Source organism: Nerophis lumbriciformis, linkage group LG03, assembly GCF_033978685.3.
Source record: "Nerophis lumbriciformis linkage group LG03, RoL_Nlum_v2.1, whole genome shotgun sequence".
Lineage (NCBI taxonomy): Eukaryota > Metazoa > Chordata > Actinopteri > Syngnathiformes > Syngnathidae > Nerophis > Nerophis lumbriciformis.
The window spans coordinates 35,156,562-35,180,000 of NC_084550.2; the positions used below are offsets into that span (position 1 = coordinate 35,156,562).

General features: G+C 31.9%; 1 protein-coding gene across 1 annotated transcript in view; it reads right to left on the reverse strand.

The window, feature by feature from the left end:
* LOC133583694 (plexin-A2-like) overlaps positions 1–23,439 on the reverse strand; it is a 452,088-nt gene that overhangs the window by 55,832 nt on the left and 372,817 nt on the right. The window contains exons 25-26 of the mRNA XM_061937663.2: positions 14,424–14,583; positions 12,471–12,574 (exon numbers count right to left, since the gene is read on the reverse strand). Coding sequence (XP_061793647.1) covers positions 12,471–12,574; positions 14,424–14,583 — 264 coding nt within the window. The remainder of the gene's footprint in view (positions 1–12,470; positions 12,575–14,423; positions 14,584–23,439) is intronic.

Below are 23,439 nucleotides of genomic sequence, written 5' to 3' on the forward strand. Positions count from 1 at the left end.
CTTTTTAAAAATGTTTGCAAATGTATTAAAAATAACAAACTAAGAAATCCCATGTATATAAGTATTCCCAGCGCTTGACTTTTTACACATTTTCTTATGTTACAGCCTTCTTCCAAAATGGAAAAAAACAAATGTTTTCGTCCTCAAAATTCTACACAAAATACCCCATTATGACAATGTAAAAAAGTAGTTTTTAAAAATGTTTGCAAATGTATTAAAAATAAAAAACTAAGAAATCCCATGTATATAAGTATTCCCAGCACTTGACTTTTTACACATTTTCTTATGTTACAGCCTTATTCCAAAATGGAAAGAAATACATGTTTTGTTCCTCAAAATTCTACACACAATACCCCATTATGACAATGTAAAAAAGTAGTTTTTAAAAATGTTTGCAAATGTATTAAAAATAACAAACTAAGGAATCCCATGTATATAAGTATTCCCAGCACTTGACTTTTTACACATTTTCTTATGTTACAGCCTTATTCCAAAATGGAAAAAAATAAATGTTTTTGTCCTCAAAATTCTATACAAAATACCCCATTATGACAATGTAAAAAAGTAGTTTTTAAAAATGTTTGCAAAGGAATAAAAAAAACAACAACTAAGAAATCTCATGTATATAAGTATTCCCAGCGCGTGACTATTTTACACATTTTCTTATGTTACAGCCTGATTCCAAAATGGGAAAAAAAAAAAAAAGTTTTTGACCTCAAAATTCTACACACAGTACCCCATTATGACAATGTAAAAAAGTAGTTTTTAAAAATGTTTGCAAATGTATTAAAAATAAAAAACTAAAAAATCCCATGTATGTAAGTATTCCCAGCGCTTGACTTTTTACACATTTTCTTATGTTACAGCCTTATTCCAAAATGGAAAGAAATACATGTTTTGTTCCTCAAAATTCTACACACAATACCCCATAATGACAATGTAAAAAAGTCGTTTTTTAAAATGTTTGCAAATGTATTAAAAATAACAAACTAAGAAATCCCATGTATATAAGTATTCCCAGCGCTTGAGTTTTTACACATTTTCTTATGTTACAGCCTTATTCCAAAATGGAAAAAAATAAATGTTTTGTCCTCAAAATTCTACACGCAATACCCCATTATGACAATGCAAAAAGTTTTTTTTTTAAATGTTTGCAAATGTATTAAAAATAAAAAACTAAGAAATCCCACGTATATAACTATTCCCAGCGCTTGACTTTTTACACATTTTCTTATGTTAAAGCCTAATTCCAAAATGGAAAAAAATAAAAGTTATTGTCCTCAAAATTCTACACACAATACCCCATTATGACAATGTAAAAAAAGTTGTTTTTTAGAATTTTTGCAAATCTATTAAAAATAAAAAACTAAGAAATCCCATGCATATAATTATTCCCAGCGCTTGAGTTTTTACACATTTTCTTATGTTACAGCCTTACTCCAAAATGGAAAAAAATAAATGTTTTTGTCCTCAAAATTCTACACACAATACCCCATTATGACAATGTAAAAAAGTCGTTTTTTAAAATGTTTGCAAATGTATTAAAAATAACAAACTAAGAAATCCCATGTATATAAGTATTCCCAGTGCTTGACTTTTTACACATTTTCTTATGTTACAGCCTTATTCGAAAATGGAAAAAATTAAATGTTTTTGTCCTCAAAATTCTACACACAATACCCCATTATGACAATGTAAAAAAAGTTGTTTTTAGAATTTTTGCAAATCTATTAAAAATCAAAAACTAAGAAATCCCATGTATATAAGTATTCCCAGCGCTTGAGTTTTTACACATTTTCCTATGTTACAGCCTTATTCCAAAATGGAAAAAAATAAATGTTTTGTCCTCAAAATTCTACACGCAATACCCCATAACGACAATGTAAAAAAGTTATTTTTTTAAATGTTTGCAAATGTATTAAAAATAAAAAACTAAGGAATCCCATGTATATAAGTATTCCCAGCGCTTGAGTTTTTACACATTTTCTTATGTTACAGCCTTATTCCAAAATGGAAAAAAATAAATGTTTTGTCCTCAAAATTCTACACGCAATACCCCATTATGACAATGCAAAAAAGTTTTTTTTTTAAATGTTTGCAAATGTATTAAACATAAAAAACTAAGAAATCCCACGTATATAACTATTCCCAGGGCTTGACTTTTTACACATTTTCTTATGTTAAAGCCTAATTCCAAAATGGAAAAAAATAAAAGTTATTGTCTTCAAAATTCTACACACAATACCCCATTATGACAATGTAAAAAAAGTTGTTTTTAGAATTTTTGCAAATCTATTAAAAATAAAAAACTAAGAAATCCCATGTATATAATTATTCCCAGCGCTTGAGTTTTTACACATTTTCTTATGTTACAGCCTTACTCCAAAATGGAAAAAAATAAATGTTTTTGTCCTCAAAATTCTACACACAATACCCCATTATGACAATGTAAAAAAGTACTTTTTAAAAATGTTTGCAAATGTATTAAAAATAACAAACTAAGAAATCCCATGTATATAAGTATTCCCAGCGCTTGACTTTTTACACATTTTCTTATGTTACAGCCTTCTTCCAAAATGGAAAAAAACAAATGTTTTCGTCCTCAAAATTCTACACAAAATACCCCATTATGACAATGTAAAAAAGTAGTTTTTAAAAATGTTTGCAAATGTATTAAAAATAAAAAACTAAGAAATCCCATGTATATAAGTATTCCCAGCACTTGACTTTTTACACATTTTCTTATGTTACAGCCTTATTCCAAAATGGAAAGAAATACATGTTTTGTTCCTCAAAATTCTACACACAATACCCCATTATGACAATGTAAAAAAGTAGTTTTTAAAAATGTTTGCAAATGTATTAAAAATAACAAACTAAGGAATCCCATGTATATAAGTATTCCCAGCACTTGACTTTTTACACATTTTCTTATGTTACAGCCTTATTCCAAAATGGAAAAAAATAAATGTTTTTGTCCTCAAAATTCTATACAAAATACCCCATTATGACAATGTAAAAAAGTAGTTTTTAAAAATGTTTGCAAAGGAATAAAAAAAACAACAACTAAGAAATCTCATGTATATAAGTATTCCCAGCGCGTGACTATTTTACACATTTTCTTATGTTACAGCCTGATTCCAAAATGGGAAAAAAAAAAAAAAGTTTTTGACCTCAAAATTCTACACACAGTACCCCATTATGACAATGTAAAAAAGTAGTTTTTAAAAATGTTTGCAAATGTATTAAAAATAAAAAACTAAAAAATCCCATGTATGTAAGTATTCCCAGCGCTTGACTTTTTACACATTTTCTTATGTTACAGCCTTATTCCAAAATGGAAAGAAATACATGTTTTGTTCCTCAAAATTCTACACACAATACCCCATAATGACAATGTAAAAAAGTCGTTTTTTAAAATGTTTGCAAATGTATTAAAAATAACAAACTAAGAAATCCCATGTATATAAGTATTCCCAGCGCTTGAGTTTTTACACATTTTCTTATGTTACAGCCTTATTCCAAAATGGAAAAAAATAAATGTTTTGTCCTCAAAATTCTACACGCAATACCCCATTATGACAATGCAAAAAGTTTTTTTTTTAAATGTTTGCAAATGTATTAAAAATAAAAAACTAAGAAATCCCACGTATATAACTATTCCCAGCGCTTGACTTTTTACACATTTTCTTATGTTAAAGCCTAATTCCAAAATGGAAAAAAATAAAAGTTATTGTCCTCAAAATTCTACACACAATACCCCATTATGACAATGTAAAAAAAGTTGTTTTTTAGAATTTTTGCAAATCTATTAAAAATAAAAAACTAAGAAATCCCATGCATATAATTATTCCCAGCGCTTGAGTTTTTACACATTTTCTTATGTTACAGCCTTACTCCAAAATGGAAAAAAATAAATGTTTTTGTCCTCAAAATTCTACACACAATACCCCATTATGACAATGTAAAAAAGTCATTTTTTAAAATGTTTGCAAATGTATTAAAAATAACAAACTAAGAAATCCCATGTATATAAGTATTCCCAGTGCTTGACTTTTTACACATTTTCTTATGTTACAGCCTTATTCGAAAATGGAAAAAATTAAATGTTTTTGTCCTCAAAATTCTACACACAATACCCCATTATGACAATGTAAAAAAAGTTGTTTTTAGAATTTTTGCAAATCTATTAAAAATCAAAAACTAAGAAATCCCATGTATATAAGTATTCCCAGCGCTTGAGTTTTTACACATTTTCCTATGTTACAGCCTTATTCCAAAATGGAAAAAAATAAATGTTTTGTCCTCAAAATTCTACACGCAATACCCCATAACGACAATGTAAAAAAGTTATTTTTTTAAATGTTTGCAAATGTATTAAAAATAAAAAACTAAGGAATCCCATGTATATAAGTATTCCCAGCGCTTGAGTTTTTACACATTTTCTTATGTTACAGCCTTATTCCAAAATGGAAAAAAATAAATGTTTTGTCCTCAAAATTCTACACGCAATACCCCATTATGACAATGCAAAAAAGTTTTTTTTTTAAATGTTTGCAAATGTATTAAACATAAAAAACTAAGAAATCCCACGTATATAACTATTCCCAGGGCTTGACTTTTTACACATTTTCTTATGTTAAAGCCTAATTCCAAAATGGAAAAAAATAAAAGTTATTGTCCTCAAAATTCTACACACAATACCCCATTATGACAATGTAAAAAAAGTTGTTTTTAGAATTTTTGCAAATCTATTAAAAATAAAAAACTAAGAAATCCCATGTATATAAGTATTCCCAGCGCTTGAGTTTTTACACATTTTCTTATGTTACAGCCTTACTCCAAAATGGAAAAAAATAAATGTTTTTGTCCTCAAAATTCTACACACAATACCCCATTATGACAATGTAAAAAAGTACTTTTTAAAAATGTTTGCAAATGTATTAAAAATAACAAACTAAGAAATCCCATGTATATAAGTATTCCCAGCGCTTGACTTTTTACACATTTTCTTATGTTACAGCCTTCTTCCAAAATGGAAAAAAACAAATGTTTTCGTCCTCAAAATTCTACACAAAATACCCCATTATGACAATGTAAAAAAGTAGTTTTTAAAAATGTTTGCAAATGTATTAAAAATAAAAAACTAAGAAATCCCATGTATATAAGTATTCCCAGCACTTGACTTTTTACACATTTTCTTATGTTACAGCCTTATTCCAAAATGGAAAGAAATACATGTTTTGTTCCTCAAAATTCTACACACAATACCCCATTATGACAATGTAAAAAAGTAGTTTTTAAAAATGTTTGCAAATGTATTAAAAATAACAAACTAAGGAATCCCATGTATATAAGTATTCCCAGCACTTGACTTTTTACACATTTTCTTATGTTACAGCCTTATTCCAAAATGGAAAAAAATAAATGTTTTTGTCCTCAAAATTCTATACAAAATACCCCATTATGACAATGTAAAAAAGTAGTTTTTAAAAATGTTTGCAAAGGAATAAAAAAAACAACAACTAAGAAATCTCATGTATATAAGTATTCCCAGCGCGTGACTATTTTACACATTTTCTTATGTTACAGCCTGATTCCAAAATGGGAAAAAAAAAAAAAAGTTTTTGACCTCAAAATTCTACACACAGTACCCCATTATGACAATGTAAAAAAGTAGTTTTTAAAAATGTTTGCAAATGTATTAAAAATAAAAAACTAAGAAATCCCATGTATATAAGTATTCCCAGCGCTTGACTTTTTACACATTTTCTTATGCTACAGCCTGATTCCAAAATGGAAAAAAAAAAAAAAAAAAAAATTTTTGTCCTTAAAATTCTACACACAATACTCCATTATGACAATGTAAAAAAGTAGTTTTTAAAAATGTTTGCAAAGGAATAAAAAAACAAGAACTAAAAAATCTCATGTATATAAGTATTCCCAGCGCTTGACTATTTTACACATTTTCTTATGTTACAGCCTGATTCCAAAATGGGAAAAAATAAATGTTTTTGTCCTTAAAATTCTACACACAATACCCCATTATGACAATGTAAAAAAGTAGTTTTTAAAAATGTTTGCAAATGTATTAAAAATAAAAAACTAAGAAATCCCATGTATATAAGTATTCCCAGCGCTTGACTTTTTACACATTTTCTTATGTTAAAGCCTAATTCCAAAATGGAAAAAAATAAATGTTTTTGTCCTCAAAATTCTACACACAATACCCCATTATGACAATGTAAAAAAAGTTGTTTTTAGAATTTTTGTAAATCTTTTAAAAATAAAAAACTAAGAAATCCCATGTATATAAGTATTCCCAGCGCTTGAGTTTTTACACAATTTCCTATGTTACAGCCTTATTCCAAAATGAAAAAAAAAAAATGTTTTGTCCTCAAAATTCTACACGCAATACCCCATTATGACAATGTAAAAAAGTTTTTTTTTTAAATATTTGCAAATTTATTAAAAATAAAAAAATAAAAAATCCCATGTATGTAAGTATTCCCAGCGCTTGACTTTTTACACATTTTCTTATGTTACAGCCTTATTCCAAAATGGAAAAAAATAAATGTTTTTGTCCTCAAAATTCTACTCACAATACCCCATTATGACAATGTAAAAAAAGTTGTTTTTAGAATTTTTGCAAATCTATTAAAAATCAAAAACTAAGAAATCCCATGTATATAAGTATTCCCAGCGCTTGAGTTTTTACACATTTTCCTATGTTACAGCCTTATTCCAAAATGGAAAAAAATAAATGTTTTGTCCTCAAAATTCCACCCGCAATACCCCATAATGATAATGTAAAAAAGTTATTTTTTTAAATGTTTGCAAATGTGTTAAAAATAAAAAACTAAGAAATCCCATGTATATAAGTATTCCCAGCGCTTGAGTTTTTACACATTTTCTTATGTTACAGCCTTATTCCAAAATGGAAAAAAATAAATGTTTTGTCCTCAAAATTCTACATGCAATACCCCATTATGACAATGCAAAAAAGTTTTTTTTTTAAATGTTTGCAAATGTATTAAAAATAAAAAACTAAGAAATCCCACGTATATATGTATTCCCAGCGCTTGACTTTTTACACATTTTCTTATGTTAAAGCCTAATTCCAAAATGGAAAAAAATAAAAGTTATTGACCTCAAAATTCTACACACAGTACCCCATTATGACAATGTAAAAAAGTAGTTTTTAAAAATGTTTGCAAATGTATTAAAAATAAAAAACTAAGAAATCCCATGTATATAAGTATTCCCAGAGCTTGACTTTTTACACATTTTCTTATGCTACAGCCTGATTCCAAAATGGAAAAAAAACAAAAAAAAAAATTTTTGTCCTTAAAATTCTACACACAATACCCCATTATGACAATGTAAAAAAGTAGTTTTTAAAAATGTTTGCAAAGGAATAAAAAAACAAGAACTAAAAAATCTCATGTATATAAGTATTCCCAGCGCTTGACTATTTTACACATTTTCTTATGTTACAGCCTGATTCCAAAATGGGAAAAAATAAATGTTTTTGTCCTTAAAATTCTACACACAATACCCCATTATGACAATGTAAAAAAGTAGTTTTTAAAAATGTTTGAAAATGTATTAAAAATAAAAAACTAAGAAATCCCATGTATATAAGTATTCCCAGCGCTTGACGTTTTACACATTTTCTTATGTTAAAGCCTAATTCCAAAATGGAAAAAAATAAATGTTTTTGTCCTCAAAATTCTACACACATTACCCCATTATGACAATGTAAAAAAAGTTGTTTTTAGAATTTTTGTAAATCTTTTAAAGATAAAAAACTAAGAAATCCCATGTATATAAGTATTCCCAGCGCTTGAGTTTTTACACAATTTCCTATGTTACAGCCTTATTCCAAAATGAAAAAAAAAAATGTTTTGTCCTCAAAATTCTACACGCAATACCCCATTATGACAATGTAAAAAAGTTTTTTTTTTAAATATTTGCAAATTTATTAAAAACAAAAAAATAAAAAATCCCATGTATGTAAGTATTCCCAGCGCTTGACTTTTTACACATTTTTTTATGTTACAGCCTTATTCCAAAATGGAAAGAAATACATGTTTTGTTCCTCAAAATTCTACACACAATACCCCATAATGACAATGTAAAAAAGTCGTTTTTTAAAATGTTTGCAAATGTATTAAAAATAACAAACTAAGAAATCCCATGTATATAAGTATTCCCAGTGCTTGACTTTTTACACATTTTCTTATGTTACAGCCTTATTCCAAAATGGAAAAAAATAAATGTTTTTGTCCTCAAAATTCTACTCACAATACCCCATTATGACAATGTAAAAAAAGTTGTTTTTAGAATTTTTGCAAATCTATTAAAAATCAAAAACTAAGAAATCCCATGTATATAAGTATTCCCAGCGCTTGAGTTTTTACACATTTTCCTATGTTACAGCCTTATTCCAAAATGGAAAAAAATAAATGTTTTGTCCTCAAAATTCTACCCGCAATACCCCATAATGACAATGTAAAAAAGTTATTTTTTTAAATGTTTGCAAATGTATTAAAAATAAAAAACTAAGAAATCCCATGTATATAAGTATTCCCAGCGCATGAGTTTTTACACATTTTCTTATGTTACAGCCTTATTCCAAAATGGAAAAAAATAAATGTTTTGTCCTCAAAATTCTACATGCAATACCCCATTATGACAATGCAAAAAAGTTTTTTTTTTAAATGTTTGCAAATGTATTAAAAATAAAAAACTAAGAAATCCCACGTATATATGTATTCCCAGCGCTTGACTTTTTACACATTTTCTTATGCTAAAGCCTAATTCCAAAATGGAAAAAAATAAAAGTTATTGTCCTCAAAATTCTACACACAATACCCCATTATGACAATGTAAAAAAAGTAGTTTTTAGAATTTTTGCAAATCTATTAAAAATTAAAAACTAAGAAATCCCATGTATATAATTATTCCCAGCGCTTGAGTTTTTACAAAATTTCTTATGTTACAGCCTTACTCCAAAATGGAAAAAAAAAAATGTTTTCGTCCTCAAAATTCTACACACAATACCCCATTATGACAATGTAAAAAAGTACTTTTTAAAAATGTTTGCAAATGTATTAAAAATAACAAACTAAGAAATCCCATGTATATAATTATTCCCAGCGCTTGACTTTTTACACATTTTCTTATGTTACAGCCTTATTCCAAAATGGAAAGAAATAAATGTTTTGTCCTCAAAATTCTACCCGCAATACCCCATAATGACAATGTAAAAAAGTTATTTTTTTTAAATGTTTGCAAATGTATTAAAAATGTGTTATGTTACATCCTTATTCCCAAATGAAAAAAAAAAAAAAAAAAAAAATTGTTCTTAGAATTCTTTATGACAATGGAAAAAGTAGTTTTTAAAAATGTTTGCAAATTTATTAAAAATAAAAAAATAAAAAATCACATGTATATAAGTATTCCCAGTGCTTGACTTTTTACACATTTTCTTATTTTACAGCCTTATTCCAAAATGGAAAAAAATAAATGTTTTTGTCCTCAAAATTCTACACACAATACCCTATTATGACAATGTAAAAAAGTAGTTTTTAAAAATGTTTGCAAATGTATTAAAAATAAAAAACTAAGAAATCCCATGTATATAAGTATTCCCAGCACTTGACTTTTTACACATTTTCTTATGTTACAGCCTTATTCCAAAATGGAAAAAAATAAATGTTTTTGTCCTCAAAATTCTATACAAAATACCCCATTATGACAATGTAAAAAAGTAGTTTTTAAAAATGTTTGCAAAGGAATAAAAAAAACAACAACTAAGAAATCTCATGTATATAAGTATTCCCAGCGCGTGACTATTTTACACATTTTCTTATGTTACAGCCTGATTCCAAAATGGGAAAAAAAAAAAAAGAGTTTTTGTCCTCAAAATTCTACACACAGTACCCCATTATGACAATGTAAAAAAGTAGTTTTTAAAAATGTTTGCAAATGTATTAAAAATAAAAGACTAAGAAATCCCATGTATTCCCAGCGCTTGAGTTTTTACACATTTTCTTATGTTACAGCCTGATTCCAAAATGGGAAAAAAAAAAAAAAAATGTTGTCCTCAAAATTCTACACACAATACCCCATTATGACAATGTACAAAAGTAGTTTTAAAATATATTAGAATACTGGGAATACTTATATATTATATATTATATAAAAGTAGTTTTTAAAAATGTTTGCAAATGTTTTAAAAATAACAAACTAAGAAATCCCATGTATATAAGTATTCCCAGTGCTTGACTTTTTACACATTTTCTTATGTTACAGCCTTATTCCAAAATGTTTTTGTCCTCAAAATTCTACACACAATACCCCATTATGACAATGTAAAAAAGTAGTTTTTAAAAATGTTTGCAAATTTATTACAAATAAAAAACTACGAAATCCCATGTACATAAGTATTCCCAGCCTTTGCCATGCAGCTCATAAGTGATCTCAGGTGCATCCTGTTTCAACTGATCATCCATGAGATGTTCCTACAGCTTCATCGGAGTCCACCTGTGGTAAATTCAGTTGGTTGGACATGATCTGGAACCATGAGAAACTAAATCCTCTGGTCTGATGAGACAAAGATTGAAGTCTTTGGCGTGAATGCCAGGCATCATGTTTGGTGGAAACCAGGCACCACTCATCACCAGGCCAAAAAGTGGAGCATGGTGGTGGCAGTCTCATGCTGTGGGGGTGCTTTTATCTGGGAACTAGTCAGGATAAAGGGAAAGATGAATGCAGCAATGTACAGAGACATCCTGGATGAAAACACTTCTCATCCAACCTGATGGCGCTTGAGAGGTGCTGCAAAGAGGAATGAGAGAAAGTGCCCAAAAATAGGTGTGCCCAGCTTGTGGCATCGTATTCAAAAAGACTTCCTGCCAAATGTGCATCAACAAAGTATTTAGCAAAGCGTCTGAATAGTTATGTACATGTCATTTCTTAAAAAAACTTTTACATTGTCATTATGGGGTATTCGTGTGTAGAATTTTGAGGACAAAAAAAGAATGTATTCTATTCTGGAAAAAAGCTGTAACATAAATGTGGAAAAAGTGAAGTGCTGTGAATATATGCAAGTTCAGCACGAAGCTGGTTAGTGTTCGTATTCTGTGGTCGTGATGCCCTTGAGCAGCTCATTAAAGGCCTACTGAAATGCGATTTTTTTATTTAAACGGGGATAGCAGGTCCATTCTATGTGTCATACTTGATCATTTCGCGATATTGCCATATTTTTGCTGAAAGGATTTAGTAGAGAACATCGACGATAAAGTTCGCAACTTTTGGTCGCTGATAAAAAAGCCTTGCCTGTACCGGAAGTAGCAGACGATATGCGCGTGACGTCACAGGTTGTGGAGCTCCTCACATCCGCACATTGTTTACAATCATGGCCACCAGCAGCAAGAGCGATTCGGACAGAGAAAGCGACGATTTCCCCATTAATTTGAGCGAGGATGAAAGATTCGTGGATGAGGAAAGTGAGAATGGAGGACTAGAGGGCAGTGGGAGCGATTCAGATAGGGAAGATGCTGTGAGAGGCGGGTGGGACCTGATATTCAGCTGGGAATGACTAAAACAGTAAATAAACACAAAACATATATATACTCTATTAGCCACAACACAACCAGGCTTATATTTAATATGCCACAAATTAATCCCGCATAACAAACACTTCCCCCCTCCCGTCCATATAACCCGCCAATACAACTCAAACACCTGCACAACACACTCAATCCCACAGCCCAATGTACCGTTCACCTCCCCAAAGTTCATACAGCACATATATTTCCCCAAAGTCCCCAAAGTTACGTACGTGACATGCACATAGCGGCACGCACGTACGGGCAAGCGATCAAATGTTTGGAAGCCGCAGCTGCATGCGTACTCACGGTACCGCGTCTGCGCATCCAACTCAAAGTCCTTCTGATCTCTGTTGTCCCAGTTCTCCACAGGCCAATGGTAAAGCTTGACTGTCATCTTTCGGGAATGTAAACAATGAAACACCGGCTGTGTTTGTGTTGCTGTCGTCGGCCGCAATACACCGCTTCCCTCCTACAGCTTTTTTCTTTGCTGTCTCCATTGTTCATTGACCAAATTGCAAAAGATTCACCAACACAGATGTCCAGAATACTGTGGAATTTTGCGATGAAAACAGACGACTTAATAGCTGGCCACCATGCTGTCCCAAAATGTCCTCTACAATCCGTGACGTCACGCGCTGACGTCATCATACCGAGACGTTTTCAGCAGGATATTTCGCGCGAAATTTAAAATTTCACTTTAGTAAGCTAACCCGATCGTATTGGCATGTGTTGCAATGTTAAGATTTCATCATTGATGTATAAACTATCAGACTGCATGGTCGGTAGTAGTGGGTTTCAGTAGGCCTTTAAAAGGCTTGAGCCAAAGACTGCGCACGGTTTCTTGCCCACCTGGTAGTGCAGCAGCGTGTTGAGCCTCTTCCAGTCGCCCTCGATCTTGGTGGTGATGTCTTCGTCCTGAAGGACCACGCGAGCCGTCCTGCCCTGCCGCCACTCTGTAGGGGGAACACGTCAATAAAGAATGTGTCGCCTTCCGCTCCTCGTGGACTCACCTTGTCCAATTTTTAAGTCCACTTATTTTCCCTTTTGCATCACAGCAGTTGCTGAGTTTTGCTATTTTATGCACCACAAGTTCCCCCAGATCATGGGTGTCAAACTCTGGCCCGCGGGCCAAATTTGGCCTGCCGTGTAATTTCACTTGGCCCTTGAGGCGATATCAAATTAACACTAGAGCTGGCCCGCTGAATTTTGCTGATTATATTCAGCCGCGGTGCCACGGTAACACCGCATTAACCGCTAATTCTCATACTTGCCAACCCTCCCAAGAGTCTCTCAAATTTCAGTGCCCCTCCCAAAAATCGTCACGTCCGCTTTTCACCCAGTCCAGCGAATGCTGGCCCAGTGCTCGTATAAAAAACTTTAACACTGTTAGAAATATGCGCCACACTGTGCGTGTGTCTCCCGAAATGTGTTTGTCATTCTTGTTTGGTGTGGGTTCACAGTGTGGCGCATATTTCTAACAGTGTTAAAGTTATTTATACGGGCACCGTCAGTGTAACCTGTATCAATGTTGGCCAAGTATGCGTTGCATTCACGTGTTTGTGTGTACAGAAGTCGCACATATTTTGTGATCGGGCCGGCACGTTGTTGGAATGGATGAAAAGCAGACGTGACGACAGCTCGTGGAGGACGATAAACGCAGTGCTTTTAAAGCACGCCCCCAAGACTGTGGTCCGGGTGGACTACGAGATAAAATGACTGATGAACAACTTCGTTCGATAATGAAGGTTGCCTCAGCTCAAAGAGCCCCGACATTAATGAACTAGCATCCAAGAAAAGATGGCAGGTATCAGGCTTCATCAGATTAGATCAGTGTATTGCAAACTGAGCAGTTTAAAGTCTTGAATGGTTGGTTTATTCATTGTTATTTTATTTTCTAATTTATTAGCCTGTGGAAAAAGTTAATGTTGATATTTACCTCAGAAGGCTGCAAATAGAAAAGAGGCATTCAATTTTTATCTAAATTGTATTTGATATGCCATTGATATTTTTTTTATTATTTGAAACTGGATTTTGCATGTCACTATAAAGTTATATAAGCCTTGCTTGTTCAATATTCAATGCAAAATTTGTTTGGGTCCCTATTAAAAGGTTAATTTGTTCAACTTCGGCCCGCGGCTTTGTTCAGTTTTACATTCTGGCCCACTCTGTATTTGAGTTTGACACCCCTGCCCCAGATGATTAGCTTTGCCTCTAAAACGTATTGTGGTGTGCAACACTAACATAAAAAAACAATCTGGAAATATGTATGAGTGGTATTGTAAATTAAGGACCGCAAGATGCTACTTTTTCCTACGCTTTGAACCCTGCGGCTAAGTGTGGACAATGCTGAAGAAACAAGTCCATGTCAGAAAACCAAAACATTTTGATGAACTGCACCAATTCTGTCAAGAGGAGTGGTCAAACATTCAAGCAGAAGCTTGTGGATGGCTACCAAAAGCGCCTTATTGCAGTGAAACTTGCCAAGGGACATGTAAGCAAATATTATTATTATTATTATTATGTATACTTTTGACCCAGCACAGTTGCTCACATTTTCAGTAGACCCATAATAAATTCATAAAAGAACCAAACTTCATGAATGTTTTTGTGACCAACAAGTATGTGCTCCAATCACTCTATCACAAAAAAATAAGAGTTGTAGACATTATGTTCTTTACAAGTGTATGTAAACCTTTGACCACGCACTTTTCTGGATTTTCGATGTACGGTCGTCTATTTTTAGTAGGAAACCCGCACAAGTCTTGTAGAAACTCAAACTTGTGTGGATGACGTCAGCCTCACCCAGGTCCATGTCCGCAGCCCGGGGCCGCTGAGAGCAGGGCATGTTCTTGTAGACCGCGTCCAGGATCTTCTCCTTCACCTGGGTGATGGTGTCGCAGTTGAGCACCTTGACGGCGATCTCGGGGCTGTTCTCGTTGTCGGGGTTCACGCAGCTCAGAGTCTGGGACAGACAGAAGAGAGGAGTGTTACTTGCCAGCTAAGTCCTCTTCCTGAGTCACTCCTCTCCAGGCTGTGTCCCGCCGGAGAGGATCTGGGGCCGAAATGTAATTTCACACCTAGGGGATGCGGCTTTAAACAAGTAATGAGACACTCTGCCGCTGCCTGACACCGCGATCACAGAGCTGTCATCTTGTCACAGGATGGAACTCTAAGCCTCGGGGAGAAGTTGGACTGACGGTCCAGTGGCGGAACAGGCAGCCTGATATTAAGCTACCCTTCAGACCGCTTCATGGTGACTAAAACCTTTCTGAATTATTACACAAAAACTGCTTCTTTTTTTTTTAGAATTTTGCCAATCATTCATAAACCTTATGTATTTTTTTTTATGCATTCTAACTTGTAAACAAACTTTAGCAAAAGTCAGCTAACAATGGAGTCAATGAGAATCACTCTTTTTAGCCTATAAAGTGCTCCTATATGCATATAAGTATATATGTAATGTCGTAACATTCATAATAACATGTAATATACACATGATGTAAGTATATTTGTAATGTCGTAATATTCATAATAACATGTAATATACACATGATGTAAGTATATATGTAATGTAGTAACATTCTTAATAACATGTAATATATACATGATGTAAGTATATATGTAATGTAGTAACATTCATAATAACATGTAATATATACATGATGTAAGTATATATGTTATGTAGTAACATTCATAATAACATGTAATATATACATGATGTAAGTAATATGTAATGTAGTAACATTCATAATAACATGTAATATATACATGATGTAAGTATATATGCAATGTACTAACATTCATAATAACATGTAATATATACATGATGTAAGTATATATGTCATGTAGCAACATTCATAATAACGTGTAATATATACATGATGTAAGTATATATGTAATGTAGTAACATTCATAATAACATGTAATATATACATGATGTAAGTAATATGTAATGTAGTAACATTCATAATAACATGTAATATATACATGATGTAAGTATATATGTAATGTAGTAACATTCATAATAACATGTAATATATACATGATGTAAGTATATATGTTATGTAGTAACATTCATAATAACATGTAATATATACATGATGTAAGTAATATGTAATGTAGTAACATTCATAATAACATGTAATATATACATGATGTAAGTATATATGCAATGTACTAACATTCATAATAACATGTAATATATACATGATGTAAGTATATATGTCATGTAGCAACATTCATAATAACGTGTAATATATACATGATGTAAGTATATATGTAATGTAGTAACATTCATAATAACATGTAATATATACATGATGCAAGTGTATATGTAATGTCGTAACATTCATAATAACATGTAATATATACATGATGTAAGTATATATGTAATGTAGCAACATTCATAATAACATGTAATATTTACATGATGTAAGTATATATGTAATGTTACATTCATAATAACGTGTAATACATACATGATGTAAGTATATATGTAATGTAAGATTCATAATGACATAATATACACATGATATAAGTATATATGTAATGTAGTAACATTCATAATAATATTTAATATATACATAATGTAAGTATATATGTCATGTAGTAACATTCATAATAACATGTAATATTTACATGATGTAAGTATATATGTGATGTAGTAACACTCATAATAACATGTAATATATACATGATGTAAGTGTATATGTAATGTGGTAACATTCATAATAACATGCAATATATACATGATGTAAGTATATGTGTAATGTGGTAACATTCAAAAAACATGTAATACATACATGACGTAAGTATATATGTAATGTAGTAACATTCATAATAACATGTAATACATCCAGTACATGATGTAAGTATATATGTAATGTAGTAACATTCATAATAACATGTAAAATATACATGATGTAAGTGTATATGTAATGTGGTAACATTCATAATAACATGCAATATATACATGATGTAAGTATATGTGTAATGTGGTAACATTCAAAAAACATGTAATACATACATGATGTAAGTATATATGTAATGTAGTAACATTCATAATAACATGTAAAATATACATGATGTAAGTGTATATGTAATGTGGTAACATTCATAACATGTAATATACACATGATGTCAGTATATATGTAATGTCGTAACATTCATAATAACATGTAATATATACATGATGTAAGTATATGTGTAATGTAGTAACATTCATAATAACATGTAATATATACATGATGTAAGTATATATGTAATGTAGTAACATTCATAACATGTAATATACACATGATGTAAGTATATATGTCATGTCGTAACATTCATAATAACATGTAATATATACATGATGTAAGTATATATGTAATGTAGTAACATTCATAATAACATGTAATATACACATGATGTAAGTATATATGTAATGTAGTAACATTCTTAATAACATGTAATATATACATGATGTAAGTATATATGTAATGTAGTAACATTCATAATAACATGTAATATATACATGATGTAAGTATATATGTTATGTAGTAACATTCATAATAACATGTAATATATACATGATGTAAGTATATATGTAATGTAGTAACATTCATAATAACATGTAATATATACATGATGTAAGTATATATGTAATGTAGTAACATTCATAATAACATGTAATATATACATGATGTAAGTATATATGTCATGCAGTAACATTCATAATAACATGTAATATATACATGATATAAGTATATATGTAATGTAGTAACTTTCATAACGTGTTATACATGATGTAAGGAAATATGTAATGTCGTAACATTCATAATAACATGTAATATATACATGATGTAAGTATATACTGTATGTAATGTAGTAACATTCATAATAACATGTTATACATGATGAAAGTATATATGTAATGTCGTAACATTCATAATAACATGTAATATATACATGATGTAAGTATATATGTAATGTAGTAACATTCATAATAACATGTAATATATACATGATGTAAGTATATATGTCATGTAGTAACATTCATAATAACATGTAATATATACATGATGTAAGTATACTTGTAATGTAGTAACATTCATAATAACATGTAATATATACATGATGTAAGTATATATGTAATGTACTAACATTCATAATAACATGTAATATATACATGATGTAAGTATATATGTCATGTAGTAACATTCATAATAACATGTAATATATACATGATGTAAGTATATATGTCATGTAGTAACATTCATAATAACATGTAATATATACATGATGTAAGTATATACGTATGTAATGTAGTAACATTCATAATAACATGTAATATATACATGATGTAAGTATATATGCAATGTACTAACATTCATAATAACATGTAATATATACATGATGTAAGTATATATGTCATGTAGTAACATTCATAATAACATGTAATATATACATGATGTAAGTATATATGTCATGTAGTAACATTCATAATAGCATGTAATATATACATGATGTAAGTATATATGTCATGTAGTAACATTCATAATAACATGTAATATATACATGATGTAAGTATATACGTATGTAATGTAGTAACATTCATAATAACATGTAATATATACATGATGTAAGTATATATGCAATGTACTAACATTCATAATAACATGTAATATATACATGATGTAAGTATATATGTCATGTAGTAACATTCATAATAACATGTAATATATACATGATGTAAGTATATTTGTAATGTAGTAACATTAGCATAGAGATGAGGGTCTTTAATTTGACCTGCTGTTGTACTCTGTCTCAAAGTGTTAACATGTGCTCAATGTTTCCTTACTATTATTGCTATGTTGTCTATTACCATTGTTGGTATATTCATTATTCCTACATTGTTGATACAAATTATTGTTACAGTGTAATAATTATTGTTACCTGTGGTAATGCCACTATGATACAACATGTGTATTATAATCCTTGAACAAAGTAACAGTGAACTCATGTGAATAATCACTGAATGGAGAACTGGGGGTGGGATTAAATCAATTATCTTCTTCTCACTCCCTTTCAGGCAAAACTGGAAAATCATGCATTACATACTATACATTACCTTTTGTACTATATTAATTTATATTATTATGTGTTGTCAACTTTGTACTTTTATGTAATTTCCTGAAATAAATAAATGAAAAAAAAATAATGAAAAAAAACTAACATTCATAATAAAATGTAATATATACATGATGTAAGTATATTTGTCATGTAGTAACATTCATAACAACATGTAATATATACATGATGTAAGTATATATGTAATGTAGTAACATTCATAATAACATGTAATATATACATGATGTAAGTATATATGTAATGTAGCAACATTCACAATAACATGTAATATATACATAATGTAAGTATATATGTCATGTAGTAACATTCATAATAACATGTAATATGTACATGATGTAAGTATATATGTAATGTAATCACTCACAAAGCGTTTGGGAACTGAGGAGTCACATTTTTGAAGTGGAATTATTTCCCATTCTTGCTTGATGTACAGTTTAAGTTGTTCAACAGTCCGGGGACCCCGATTCATAATGCGCCACACATTTTAAAATGGGAGACAGGTCTGGACTACAAGCAGGCCAGTCTAGTACCCGCACTCTTTTATGAAGCCATGCTGCTGTAACACGTGGCTTGGCATTAATAAGCAGGGGCGTCCATGATAACGTTGTTTGGATGGCAACATATGTTGCTCTTAAACCTGTATGTACCTTTCAGCATTAATGGTGCCTTCACAGATGTGTAAGTTACCCATGTCTTGGGCACTAATACACCCCCATACCATCACACATGCTGCCTTTTCAACTTTGCGCTTATAACAGTCCGGATGGTTCTTTTCCTCTTTGGTCCGGAGGACACCACGTCCACCGTTTCCAAAAACTATTTGAAATGTGCACTCGTCAGACCACAGAACACTTTTACACTTTGCATCAGTCCATCTTATATGAGCTCAGACCCAGAGAAGCCGGCGGCGTTTCTGGGTGTTGTTGATAAATGGCTTTCGCTTTGCATAGTACGGTTTTAGCTTGCACTTACACATGTAGCGATCAACTGTAGTTACTGTCAGTGGTTTTCTGAAGTGTTCCTGAGCCCATGTGGTGATATCCTTTACATACTGTTGTCGGTTTTTGATGCAGTACCGCCTGAGGGATCGAATGTCACGGTCATTCAATGTTGGTTTTCAGCTTTGCTGCTTACGTGCAGTGATTTCTCCAGATTCTCTGAACCTTTTGATGATATTACAGACCGTAGATGGTGAAATCCCTGAATTCCTTGCAATTGCTGGTTGAAAAATGTTGTTCTTAAAACATTTTTGCCCATGCATTTGTTCACAAAGTGGTGACCCTCGCCCCGTCCTTGTTTGTGAATGACTGAGCATTTCCTGGAATCTACTTTTATACCCAATCATGGAACCCACCTGTTCCCAATTAGCCTGTTCACCCGTGGGATGTTCCAAATAAGTGTTTGATGAGCATTCCTCAACTTTCTCAGTCTTTTTTGCCACTTGTGCCAGCTTTTTTGAAACATGTTGCAGGCATCAAATTCCAAATGAGCTAATATTTGCAAAAAATAACAACGTTTTCCAGATCAAACATTAAGTACCTTGTCTTTGCAGTCTATTCAGTTGAATATAAGTTGAAAAGGATTTGCAAATCATTGTATTCTGTTTTTATTACCATTTACACAACATTGTCATGTCTGTGTGATCATGTTTTTGTTTTAGTCATGTTCGGTTTTGTTTTTGGACTTTTTGTGCACTTTTGTTTTGTCACCATAGCAACCATTAGTTTTCACCTGTCACGTCACGCACCTGTTTCACGTTTTGAGTCACGCACCTGTTTTCGTTAATCATGTCTATAGTATTTAAGTTCATTGTTTTCAGTTTGTCATGCTGACGACATCCCACACTTATGCTCTACACACTCTTCATCCTCTTAGATCATGCTTCATGTCCCATGCCAAAGTAAGTTTTTGTTCCATGTTTATAGTCTTTTTGGTTTCATAGTTTGTTCTCCGCCATTGTGCGCGCCTTTTGTTTACTTATTTTTGTTTTAGTAATTATAAAAATAAAATTATGTACTTACATTTCCGTCTCACCCGAGCCAACTTTCCGTTGCATCCCGGAAAAGCAAACACCCAGGACCAAGTCATGACAAACGTGACAACTTCACTGGTTTTAGGTTTTGTAGTTAGCGCTTATAATAGCAATATCGCTAACACTTGGTTAATATTCAGGTCAAAACATGTAAAAAGGAGTTTTTGTTGGCACTTTTTGGATGCATTTTTAGACTGATGTAATGGCAGACTAGATTATTCCCATTAACACCATTGCTAGCCGCCTAGAATGAGCCTACTATTATAAATGAGAATGCAAAACAAACAACAACATGTTTTCTCATCTCTTATAAAGATCGTTAATGATAGGCAACGTTCCAAAAAAAAGTGCAGTTCCCCTTTAAGCCAACTCAGCCGCTGATGACTCCTTTTCTTTTGTAATGAACTCATCCACTTTGTGTGCTCCAGTATGTAAACCTGACCTTCGCTTGGTCAAACCACACGTTTTCTGCAGAAAAACAACCCAGACATTATGTCTGTATTGAAAGTGATTCTTGTTGAAATGTCAGACAGCTTTCACTAACCTTGGCAGCAAACTATAATCAAATGCACTCTCTCTTTCTCTCTTCTGTTGGCTTGCTTCTCTTATAATGCTGCAGTATCTTTGTCCTTTTCTTACTGTGTGAGGAGTCTGCTGCTATCAAACAGGAAGTACATTTGCCTTGCAGAGCAGGGAAAGCAGACCTTGAGCAAGGAGCAGCACTACTTTTTGAAGCGCTAATGACCTGCTCTGATTGGCCAGGCTGCTGGAGACCAAAACCTAAAACAGACCGTGGCAAAATACAACCCGCGGGCGACATGCGGCTCATTAAGATTTTCAATCCGGCCTGCCGTACGATTTACATCACTTTTTTTAGACCTTTAACATCAAAACTGTAGCCGCCATTATGATGAGCAGTGCTGTTTTTAAATGACCGTAAGTCTTGAACTTACGGCTTTTTTGCCGATATCCGATATTGTCCAACTCTTAATTACCGATTCCGATATCAACCGATACCATACTTGCCAACCCTCCCGAATTTTCCGGGAGACTCACGAAATTCAGCGCCTCACCCGAAAACCTCCTGGGACAAATATTCTCCCGAAAATCTCCCGATTTTCAGGCGGAGCTGGAGGCCACGCCCCCTCCAGCTCCATGCGGACCTGAGTGAGGACAGCCTTTTTTCAGACGGGAAGACAACAGGGTGACAAGAACTAAATCATCCATACTAGAGATTGTTGCGTTTGGACCAGTTGTTCCTCCCAGGAAATTCAAGTCACAAGTCGCTCCCAAGCTCTTTACGACACTTAAAGCCGAGTAGAAAAACCACCAGAGACAGAATAGGTATTTTGTAATATATTTGCAAAGCTTTGCATATACATTGAGACTAGTCCAGCATAGAACATTCAATCGCGCCGCCAAGATGGTCTGCCCCCCCCCCCGAAAAACCCTCTCCCCTCTTAAGTCTCTCTCTCTCCCACCCTCGCAGTCTTGTCCCTCCAGCCAAAACACATGCCCATTGTCCTCTGCACCTGGACATAAGGCTAGATAAGAGAAAGGAGTATCTCTCTTTCTTACATTCCTCACTCAAGGTTAAGCACACAGTTTTTGCAGACAACCAAAATACCACAATTGGAAGAAAAACACTAGCTGTTTTGTAATATGATTATGAAATAAAAGAAGTAACACTTAAATTCGGATATATGTAAATATCTGCCTACGACAAGATGAATTGTATTATTATGTTTATCTTACCTAAAAATAAATATATTTACGAATTAAAAAAAACAAAAACAAAATACATTTTTACTATATTTTGCTAAAAACATCAAAATTTGTTGTATTTTTATTTGTATTTTTTCTGACTCCTTATTACATCCAGCCATAGAATTATACATTAAAATAAACATATTTTAAATAATTAATTTTAAATGATCATAATTCATTTAAAATGACCATATTTAATTATTAAAATAATTGCTTGTTTGTCAACAACTTTAGCATTTTATTCATTACATTTTGAAGCTCTCAGAAGCCAAGTTATGTTATATTCCTTAAGATTTATTTATGCAAGTTTGAAGTATCAATTATCTAAACACAGTTTTGTTTGCACATTTTCAGGATGTAGATATATATATTTATATATATATATATATATATATATATATATATATATATATATATATATATATATATATTTATGTATAAAATACTTGACTTGGTGAATTCTAGCTGTCAATATACTCCTCCCCTCTTAACCACGCCCCGCCATACCCCTGACCACGCCCCCCGCCCCCCACCTCCCGAAATCGGAGGTCTCAAGGTTGGCAAGTATGACCGATACCGATATATACAGTCGTGGAATTAACACATTATGCCTAATTTTGTTGTGATGGATGCATTAAACAATGTAACAAGGTTTTCCAAAATAAATCAACTGAAGTTAGCGACTGTCACAAAGCGACTTAAAGATGATCTGTAAAACATCATCTATGCAACATTTTGAAAAAAAATAAATAATAAGACCCCTTTAATGCGCCCTATAATCCGGTGCGCCTTATATATGAAAAAAGATCGAAAATAGGCCATACATCGGCAGTGCGCTTTATAATCCGGTGCGCCCTATGGTCCGGAAAATAGGGTAAATGAATAAGT